General features: G+C 53.2%; 1 protein-coding gene across 1 annotated transcript in view; it reads left to right on the forward strand.

Annotated features, from left to right (window-relative positions):
- The window catches only part of LOC122379895, a 29,916-nt gene extending 19,187 nt beyond the window's left edge, over positions 1 to 10,729 (forward strand). The window contains exons 15-28 of the mRNA XM_043362474.1: positions 32 to 218; positions 496 to 692; positions 966 to 1,123; positions 1,510 to 1,728; positions 1,932 to 2,212; positions 5,433 to 5,620; positions 5,837 to 6,030; positions 6,349 to 6,603; positions 6,904 to 7,119; positions 7,314 to 7,463; positions 7,823 to 8,118; positions 8,607 to 8,760; positions 9,003 to 9,171; positions 10,575 to 10,729. Of these exons, the coding sequence (XP_043218409.1) occupies positions 32 to 218; positions 496 to 692; positions 966 to 1,123; positions 1,510 to 1,728; positions 1,932 to 2,212; positions 5,433 to 5,620; positions 5,837 to 6,030; positions 6,349 to 6,603; positions 6,904 to 7,119; positions 7,314 to 7,463; positions 7,823 to 8,118; positions 8,607 to 8,760; positions 9,003 to 9,171; positions 10,575 to 10,729 (2,819 nt within the window). The remainder of the gene's footprint in view (positions 1 to 31; positions 219 to 495; positions 693 to 965; positions 1,124 to 1,509; positions 1,729 to 1,931; positions 2,213 to 5,432; positions 5,621 to 5,836; positions 6,031 to 6,348; positions 6,604 to 6,903; positions 7,120 to 7,313; positions 7,464 to 7,822; positions 8,119 to 8,606; positions 8,761 to 9,002; positions 9,172 to 10,574) is intronic.
- The last annotated feature ends 163 nt before the right edge of the window (positions 10,730 to 10,892 follow it).

Here is a 10,892-nt window from a genome sequence, read left to right on the forward strand (position 1 = left end):
CGGCTGGTTAATGCACCGTTTGTCTCGCCAGCGGCCTACAGGGACTGCACCAAGTGCGTGGGCGGGACGACGGGCATCCAGCCGGAGCGGGACTGCGCCAACCAGTGCTCGGAGAACCTCCTGGTGACCATTAACGGCACAGAGCTGTGCGTGCCCTCGGAGGCAGCCAGGGTGCCGCCGTGTGACGGCGTGCCCGGATCCGGAGCCTACTTCAACCTGTAAGAGGGCGGGCCGCCCGGGGTCGTCGTGCAATTCGTAACAGAGCTGATGATTTGATGGGGTATTGCATGGTCTTATGCAAGAACCCCGACGCAAGGTTGGGGAAACATTTACCGATCAAAAAAAGAGTAGTTGCCAAGTTAACATTTCACAGTGGGTAGGAATTGAATAGATGTGAGTGTGTCAGCATTAGAGGAATCGCCTTTAGCTTTGAATAAGTACGGACTTCAGTTGTAATTATCCCGTATTCACACATACCTACCCGCTGCCGCGCAGGTGCGGCCACTGCGTGCTGGGCAGCACGGGCCGACCGGCGCTGTACGGCCGGGACGCGTGTGGTCAGTGTGTCGCGGACCCGACCGCCGACAGCGGCTCGAGCTGTCCACAGCCGCTGTGTGACGGCTCCGTAACCAGCCCCCGGCGGCGAGACCACTGCGGAGAGTGCCGGCACCCGGACAGTGATCAGTGGAGCGGTCAGTGGCAGCGTGCAGAGTCCACCTATAGCCTAGGCTAACCTTATGAGGGGTGATTTTAGGCATTGCGTAGTGCGTGCGCTCTCTTCATTATCAATGGCTGAAATTATGGACTGTAACTGTATTGATGCTGGAACAATGATCTATGATCATTTTTCGCACTGGAGAAGTGTGACAATACCTCGGCATGTGCTGCTCTGCTCAGCAATGATCTATGGCCATGGTCCGCACTGGAGAAGTGTGACGGTGACCTCGGCATGTGCTGCCCCTCAGCGTGTCGGCCGTTTGGGAAGCCGCCGCCCGTGGTTGACCTAGCCCAGCCCGGGGTGTCGATGCCGACGGTGCAGATGGCTCTGAGGAACCAGACGACCGCCTGGGACCCCACGCTGGTCAGCTGCCACGTGACTGGAATGACAGGAGAGCGCAGACAGGTACTGACGCAGAACTGGCGCACAAACCTGAGCCCCGCCTCAATTTGGACATGGATATGTGTTGTGCGTAACACCCCTCGCAATCATTAAGACTTGCCATTCAATTGTTTTTAATTTTTAGCATTTCGTATTGTTTTCAAAAAGAGTACCAAACAATCATCTTGCGCTTCGAATGACTAGCGTTTGTGTCTCAGATAGCATGTAGGTTATCCTTTACAAAAAAACGTTGAACGTTTGCTCATGCAAAATACGAAATAAATCGTCGCTAGCATTTGGCTCTTCACTAAATAGCGAGTGAAGTTACTAAATCGCCGATTTGCGATGAATGTACTAATAAAAACCTCTACCGTGCCCACTGTCTGACGCCCCTTTCGTGTCGATTTCAGGTGATCACGTTCAAGGGGCCCTCGACAGTGACGGCGGAGAAGGGCGTGCTGCGCGAACGGCCCTCGGTAGGAGCTAAACTGGTTGACCTGCCCCCTGAAACCTACCAGTTCAGCTGCGGGACAGACCTTGCCGCCGACACATTCAGCCTTGTGAACAGCAGCGAGCTGCAAATCAGTAACTTGGAGACACCCGAGGCACTGTTCAATGCGGAAAACAAGGTGAGATGCGCCGACGGCTTGTACGGTACTCTGCTGGCGAGCGGGCGGGAACTTTGGAAGTCTACTGCTGATAGTTTGTATGTACTTACGTGTGCTTGTGTGGTGGTGTCGGATGGTGTCTGCTGGTCCGATTTGTCCGGTGTGAGTGCATTCGTTGGTGTCTGGTGGGTCTGGTCTGATGGCGTCCTTCCTCGTTCCCTCAGGTGGCGGTGGTGCTGTCCTCTGACCCGGTACCCACCGCGCCCGTGGTGCTCGGTCTGGTGCCTCCGGACGGCGTTCGACCGGCGCTGGTCGTCGTCCCTCTCACCCGACCTCAGCCAACCCCAGTGGATGACGAAAGGACATTGAAGCGCATCGGTAAACTGGTGGCCAAGGGTGGCTCGGGCGCGCTGACCGCTCTCCTGCCCCGCCTGCCGTCCGCTGGAGTGTACCGGGTGATTGTCGCCCACGACCGCGCCGGACTGGAGGCGCAGCTGCAGAGAGGGTACGTATTTACACAGGTACGAGGAACTGATGAATACGTATTGGTTCCGTTGGTCCATAAGTCCTCCTGTGATCACGACTTTATAGACCGGAGTAGTGAGGGCCGCCAGCCGTATCTGCGACTGTGTCTTGGTAGACTGTACCGCAATACATTATTGCATTGCGGTACAGTATACACATCAGTCACGAGATGCGTATTGCGTAGAAAATGAATGAAACCATTTTGTTGAGATATTCTGGCTTGTAAGCACCGGCGTATCCAGGGGCATTTGGGGCAAATGACCCCCCGCAGTGCTCAAAACCGACGAACAATTGCGTTTTTCGAGGATAAAACGAAAACTAAACAAGTTTTATTTACAACTTAAGTTTGTTTTGAACTGCATAGCAATGCTAAGGAATCGAAATCCGATAAATGTTTTGAATTCGGAGAAAAACATTTTCTGGGCTATGCCCCAGCAGCGTCAAAGAACGCCTTTCTGGATGCGCCAGTGCTTGTACATACTGGGCTTTAGAAAGCTGGCCGAATTACGTTACATAACAGATATCGGATCAGCTCTATTGGATGCTCCTAGCCCCTAGGCCGATCGAGACCCTCTTCCATATGCAGTATGATACGAGGCTAAGCTGTATTCACCGCGAGCACAACGGTGGAAATGAGCAAACTATAGGTACGGCTGCGAGGCTTAATGATACACAATGAGGAACCATAACGACAGAATTTTGAACTCAAATATGCCCAGATACGTGTGTGTTCAAAATTATAGGATTCTCGGGGGGCTAGGTTAATTTTGAAGGTTACCTTAGGGTGCCATGGAGTCATCCGCAGATGACTCCGTCTGGTGTAGTGCCGGCCGCCGGGGTGCACTGCGTCGACAGCTAGGCCAAACCCGCCCGTTAGCCCGTTACCAGAGCTGCACCGTCACGCACAGGGCCCGAGTGCAAGGGTCGGCAGTCGAGGCGGGACCTAAGGGGTGGCGTCACAGGAACAAGTGGCGTCCTTCCCACGGCCGCCGAAGCAGTCGGCTCGGCCGCACCCGCGGCCATCAGCCGGTCAACGCACAAGTGCCACCCCGGCCAGCCCGACCGCCCGACCCTCCCGACCGCCCGGCCCGTCGGCCCATCCGACCGTCCGGTGGCCCGGCCGGCCGCCCGGCCCGCACGACCGCCCGGCCCGACAGTCCGGCCCGCCCAACCACCCGGCCCGACCACCCGGCTCGTCCGGCCCAGCCCGACCGCCCGGCCCGCCCGACTGCCCGGTCCGATCGCCCGGCCCGGCCAGACCGCCCAGCCCAGCCCGATCGCCCGGCCCGGCCCGACCGCCCGACCAGACCCGACCGCCCGGCCCAGCCCGACCTCCCAGCCCAGCCCGACCGCCCGGCCGGCCCTCCTGATCGCCCGGCCCGCCCGACCGCCCGGTCAGTGACGTCACGTACGGGCGCTCATAGGTGTAGGAACCTTTTTGAAAGTGTGTGTGTGGGGGGGGGGGCAGGATCCCACAGGCATCGCTGCGAGCTTTTCAGGCCAACGAATTAATGAATGAAATGGGCCATCAGAGGCCATCTCGAGGGCCTCGACAGCCGTTTTCAGCCCTTATGCAGGCTTGGGTCCTCTGAGGTCGGAGTGGGTCCTTATGCTTGAAACAGGCTCTTTCCGCAGTCAGGAAATCGCATGCGAGAGCCTATTCAAATACATGGAAGCACGCTCGCATCAATCGCACGCACCTCCCGGATGCGATTGATGCGGGAAGAATTATAACGTATTTGAATAGGCTCTCGCATGCGATTTCCTGAACGCGGAAATAGTCTGTTTCAGCCTTTAGAGTTCGGCATGAGACCCTCAAAGGCCAGCCGCCAGCATATGCTTTTAGGTGTTCCCTGGGTTCTCTGAGAGTGGCGTGGACCCACCAGAGGTTGACTCAAGGGCTCTCAAGAGCCAGCGTGGGGCCTTGGTAAGCGCGGGCCTCCCGAGGCCATTGTGGGGCCCTGAGGCCAACGTGGGTCCCTCCGCTGCCGGTGTGGGGCCTTCAGAGGCCAGCATGAGCCCTTAGAGGTTGGAGTGAGGCATCTGAGGACGACAGGGAGCCATCAGAGGCTAGAGCAAGGACCCTCATAACCCGAATTGGGACCTCCTAAAACTTAGTGTATCAGCCTTCAACCAGCGCATGGCCCTAAGTGATAGACATCGGCTCTTTGAGGGCGACTTTAGGGCCTCACAGATCTATTGTGAGCCTTACTCGGGACCATCTTGAGCCCTTAAGGATCTAAGACCGGAGATAGGATCCACGGGGCCGACGTTGGGCCTCTAAACTCTGCGTGGGGCCCTTGGAGATCGACCACACGGAGTTCTTAGAAACCGACGTATGGCCACTGACCAGCGTGGCCCCTCAGTAACCAGCACGACCCCTGCCAGTCTGTGCAGGAGCCTGTAGAGGCTAGAGCTCACCAGACAGGTCACCAAAGGTCAACAAAGGCTTTTGACAATAACGTTTGACGGAGACGTGGTAGAGTGATGAAAGCACCTGCAATGCGTTCAGCCCAACAGACAACAATACAAATTTATTTAGACACAGCAAAGCATGACCTTGTTCGGTCGGGGCATGAGCTTGGCCCAAGGTCAAATTATGGATCATGCAACGTATCTCGACAGGTCCTCGACACAACAGGTCCGTCGAGGTCCTGGCCAGTGTTGTCTACCTTGTCTACCTAGTGTACCTAGTGTTGTCAGTGCTTGTATACCTACGCCTCGTCTCGCATTCAACGAAATGCTGCCACCAGGGCTTCCAGTCTTCGCTTCTTATAAGGTTTCTATCACTGAGAGAAGGGAATTTGCACTTAATAACGCTGAAGATACCAAAGAAAATCTTCATCAAAATTCGAAGGGCATGAGCTGGAGAATCGTCAAGTTTTGGTAATCAGGGTGTAGGTACAGATAGGCAAAAAAGTTCGGCAAAAAGTGTGGGGGCCATGGCCATCTTGGCCTCCCCTGTTCCTACACCTATGTGGGCGCCCATCTCGCACAGTGGCAGTGGAAAGCCGGCGCTTACAATTTTAACAGCTATTGAGCCATGCAAGGGAATCAGACTGGTAGAAAATACACCAAGGGGTGATTTACGTGATAAAGGTATTAAATAAATAAGTTGGTCTTATGATTATTAGAATTACGTGACCATAAGATTCACGTCATCTCGGTATCGTTCAGAAACTGTACGGCTCCGTTTTCAGATGTGACAGCGAGTGTCAGTCTGCGGCGCTGTCTCTGCGCGTGCGGTCGGCGCCTCCGGAAATCACAGGCGCCGAGTTCGCCCCTCCCTACCGGCACGTGACCGTCTCCTTCGACGGTCCGGTGTGGACAGAACAGGGCTGTGAGCAGCTGCTGGCCCCCGCCGCACTCCGGGCTCTTGGAGGACCCGGTAGGTGCCAGCCTGGAGTTGGAGAGTTGAGAAAAAAAATCATAATTGCACGACGTACAGACTATACCCTAAATGATGTTATTGTTCAGTCCAGGCATTCAGATTTCTGAAACAGACGTCGATAAACTTATCCTTTGACATCATTACCTCAGATATATTTGTACAATCCAACCTCTCTCGTAAGTCGTAAGTCGTTTTTCACTTGCACTGTTTCAGAAGGAAGCGACTGTTCCGTCCGAAGTAATCAGCTGTTGATTCGCCTTGGGTCCAAGATGGCTGCGCCCGTCAGCGGGAGCGTGGAACTGACGCTGGCTGAGGGTGGTGATATCGTTCAGCTGGGCAGTGGTGGGGGAGAACTGGCCAGCCGTGCTTCGGGATCTGTGACCGTCAACTTCACACAGGCGATGACGGTGAGTGGAGAGAGAGAAAGGGAGAAAGGGAGAGAGGGAGAGAGACAGAGAGACAGACAGACAGACAGACAGACAGACAGACAGACAGACAGACAGACAGACAAGAGACTGAGACAGAGACAGAGACAGAAACAGACAGAGACAGGGACAGAGACAGAGACAGAGACAGAGACTAGCGAGAGTGAATAATATTACGGACAGAGACACACATAGAGAGGGTTTGTCGTGGGACCACTGATGCCCATTTCGTAGTGCTACATAGCCTCCAATCACGCAGGCACGCTGCAGACCTCTGACACCCTCCCCCCTACCCCTCAGGAGTCGCCGCGCGTCTCGCTGCTGGGCCCGTCGGTGGTGTGCGCCTCGGCCGGGTGGCGGGCCGCGTTCCGCGCAGTCCCCGAACAGGACCTGGGCCGGCCACTCTCCTACAGCTGGAACATCTCCTTGGAGAGGGAGACGACCCTGCGCCAGTCGGACACGCTGACCATCTGGCAGGGAATTAATGCCGCCATCGCCACTGAGGACACAGAGAGTACGGATACAGTGTCCTCGTACACCATCGACTCTTCAGCGGTGAGTGGTGCCCGCAGTGGTCTCGGTGGTGTAGCGTACTGTCAGCAGTGTGAGCTCTGAGCAGTGTGACCTGTGTGAGTGGTGTCACTTGTCGCCAGTATCAGCAACGTTAGCATTTCAGTAAAGTTAGTAGCGACAGCAATGACACATCATCAGCTTTCAACACCACCAGCATTCAGCAGCATCAGCTGTGTTAGCACTGTCAGCATAATCCCCATTTCTACATCACCTTATGCCATTCTCCGATCGCCCGTCAGAAGCACTCACACAATATATCCGTTCCTCGCGTTCTTTCTACAGCTGGTGCCGGGATCATTCAACTACGAGGTGTTCGTCAAGGCGCAGGCGTGGACGGGAGCGTCCCAGATCGAGTCGCGTCCGTTCCGCGTCTCGTCCTCGGGCCTGTCCGTGTCGGTGACCGGTCCGCAGAGGATTGGTCGCTCGAGTCTCTATACCTACCACGTGACGGCCACCAGCTGCGACTCTGAGCAGGACGGCACCGCTGACAGTCTGACGGTGAGCCGGGGACGCGCCGAACACTGTCGGGTAGATGGTGACTGTTAAGAGCAAATGTTCATCCATTTGGGTTGCAGCGGAGAACGGTTGCCAATGAATTTTCGCGGAACTACCAGTGTATTCGTTCATTTTTGAAGATCACTCTAAATGCTGCATTTGATAACGGTTAACCTCTTTTCTCTCCCTTCCCGTAGTACTCATGGCGCCTGCCGGGGGTATCGCCCTCACACATGGACGGTTTGAACAGCCGCACCGTTCGTGTGGACACCTCGGAGCTGGTGTGGCAGTCAGAGTACCTGCTGACATGTGTGGTCAGCCGGCTCGGCACCAGCGAGGTCTACATGGTTAGTGCACTGCTCCACGAGTGGATGTATCTTCACCTCATCCGAGACCATATTATTAACAAAGCCGGTGCATGCAAAATTGTATAGATGGTGCAAGAAACAGGTAGGTTGTATTACAAACTACGATATAATTTTTCGTTTCCACGCTCGCGACTTTAATCCATTGGGGGCTCATCGATTTTGATTAGTTTCTAATATGCACCTTCAGTTTTTTTTTCTCGAAGTTGTTCAATGACTGGACTTATTTGACCGGTCTGTACTCGTAGTCGCGTCATCAAATGTCGCTATAAATCACTGATCAGATCAGACCAGTCAACAAGGGCCACTGCTGACTGTTTTGACCGTGTCTGCCCCGACAGGAGTCTCTCCGTCTGAGGCCGGCCACCAGCGGCGTTCGTGCCCGTCTGCCGGCCGAGCGGCGCGCCGTCCAGCCGGAGCAGCCCATTTACCTGGACGGCAGCCGGTCAGAGGACCTGGCCGGCAGGCCGGGGAAGCTCAGCTACAGCTGGAGCTGCCGGCTGGCGGAGAGCGGCGCCGGCTGCTTCGTCGGCGACCCGTGGGAGCCGCCGCTGCAGCGGCTGGAGCAGCGGCTCGGCGACAGCGCCCTCAGCGGACCCACGCTGCGCGTGCCGGCCGGGCTGCTCGCACCAGAACAGTGAGTCGGCCTTTTGAGAATCAGTGATCTTGGATTCTGGTCCTTGTGATTGCATTCACAACCCTATAGATCGCAGAACCGAAGAGAGGGCCAACGCCCGACAGCCATCTCTGACTCATGACTGTGTGCTGGTAGACTGTACCGCAATACATGCGTGTACTGCGGTACAGCATACCAATCGTTGAGAGCTGAAGCGCAGCAATCGAATCAATTTGAAATGTAATATCTTAAGTGAATTGCAAATGTTTGCATGCTTATTTGTATGCCATACTGAATGAAAATGTGCACTTTTGTATGGTGTTGGACAAACTTTGCTCAGTTTGTAGTAGGGCTTATCTACAAACTGTGTACTTATCGAATCTATCTATCTATCCATTTAGGGCCTATCAAGTAGATGTAGGTATGCGATAAAATGGCATAATTAATGCGGGTACCTGAAAATGGCACAGTAAATTTGGTGACCTGACCGAGCGACTTTCATTCCGCAGACGCTACCTGCTGACACTGAGGGTGGAGAAAGACGGTGATGTCGACACTGCCCACACGGAGGTGTACGTCAACGCGTTGCCGACGCCTAAACTGTGGATTGACAGGCAGACCGACGTGTTTGATCCATTCCAAGACATTTTCGTATCGGCGCAGGTAAGCGTTGCGGAAATACTGAATTGGGAACGCATGAACGATGTAATCTTTTTTCTGAATAAAGTGAGATATATTTCAATTTAAAGTTTCAAAAAGTTCCTCACTAACTTTCCAAGCGTATGAATGTTCAGGATAAGCATGAGAAAATAGTATGAAAGCAGGCCGCGTTATAGACGAATGTCATGCTGGCACCATAGACGGTTTGGTAATTCACGGGCCTGCCTTTGCCCCTATTTTCCCAGGTGTCCACCGACTGGCCTGTGACAGTTCAGTGGGAGACAGACTTCCCGGTACCTCCGGCCGCTCTGGAGGGCGCCTCGTTCCGCCCGACCCTGGTGCCCGCCGGTGCCCGCAGGCGCCACTTTGACCTGGTGCTGCCGGCCCTGGAGATAGCCGGCGGAGAGGATGGCTGTGAGTCTGAGACTGGAATACGAACCACGGAGCAGATAATCGCTAAGATATCAGGAAAACAATCTGATGGTAGTATACGAAACGAACTCATTAGGCGAGGTGGGGAAAGATTTACCAGAACATATATTTCGCTCGATACATTGGTTTCGAATCATGTGAAGAAGATATTTTTGTTGTTTTAAAGTCATTTTTCCCAGGAAATTAGTTATGTAATAGCCGTCCGCGACCAGCGAACCGCCCTCGTTATGTCTCCATGCCTTATGTGAAAGGAGTAAGCGAGCCCATCTCCCGCTTCCTACGCGCTCACAACGTAATTGTAGGGCATTCGTCAAAAGCTCTAAAAAAGTCACTAGTTAACGTGAAAGATAGGATTCCCAAGGCCAAGCAAAAGGGTACGATATATGAAATGCAATGTGAATGTGGCGAAATTTACATTGGAGAAACAGGGCGCCCAAAAGATGTCAGGCTCAACGAGCATGCTAAAGACATCGAGCACGGGCGGGTACAAAAGTCGGCACCCGCTCGGCACACTAGGCGGTGCGGTAGAAACATGCACCCCATGGAAGGCAAAACTTTGGCATGTGAGAGTAACTGGAAAAAGAGAATCGTGCGCGAAGCAATAGAAATAAAAGAAAAAGATCCATACATGAACCGAGATGTAGGAAAATTTGGCCTTAGTCCAATATGGGATTTCACCCTTAGAAATAGGTCGACATGAGCATAAGATGTCATCCATAGGAACTAAACATACACCCGGTTGTGCAAATTGATCTATTGTGTCCGATGTATCTCTGTAGACACAAGTATAGGTAGTAGGTATCCATAGGAATATGTAGAACTTAGAAGATTGGTTGCACTACTTGTTATGTAGAGGAACATACAAGCTAAAAGACCGTGTCAGTTTTTTGGCAAGTGATATATTTTTGAAAAAATGTAACCCGTCTAGGGAATAATTTTTGGTGTGTGGTTTTTCATACATGTAATTGTTTTTATTTTGTCCAGTGACCAAGGGTGAGCAATATCATCCGAAATATATGGACTTGTGAGTTAGATATTATTATCCCAGAGAATAATCCGAAAAGTGACCATACATAATGAAGATATTTTTCTTTGGCTTATATTGATACACAATTGCAATACCCATGCCGTGTAGTTGTTTTTTGTCTGTCTTTCTCTTGACTGATGCCATATGCTGTACCGCAATACAAGCGTGTACTGCGGGACAGTCTACCAAGAGCAAACACTTCAAGCTCCACGAGCAAGCTTTACAAAATACTGGTCACGAGAACTGATGGATGTGCGTCAACGTCAATGCGAAAAGATGCATATCCCCCACCCCCTCCCGCCACATCAGTTCCGTCTATATTGGTTCCGAAGCGACTGATCACCGGACCGTGTTCCAGGCACTCTATGTGGGAAGGTGCTCCGTTTCGTGCTCCGAGCTGACATGGAGACCAGCGACTCCCTGGTGGCCTCGGCAGAGGTCGACCTCACCATAATGAGCGCCCCTTCACTCGGCGAACTCAAGGCGAGAACCGTTATTTGTAATTCATATTGATCGGACTGGTTTTGTAAAAGCAGAGGTTCGAGTTTCGCTGCATCTCGGGACGGAATCCCGCATAGTGATAAGGCATGGAAATATAACGGCACTCACGTGTGCATGAATCACACACAAATACAAAATAACACTAAAAGTTCACCCATCAGGAATGTATTATACA

Source organism: Amphibalanus amphitrite, unplaced genomic scaffold (genome assembly GCF_019059575.1).
Source record: "Amphibalanus amphitrite isolate SeventyFive unplaced genomic scaffold, NRLGWU_Aamphi_draft 000087F_arrow, whole genome shotgun sequence".
NCBI classification, from domain to species: domain Eukaryota; kingdom Metazoa; phylum Arthropoda; class Thecostraca; order Balanomorpha; family Balanidae; genus Amphibalanus; species Amphibalanus amphitrite.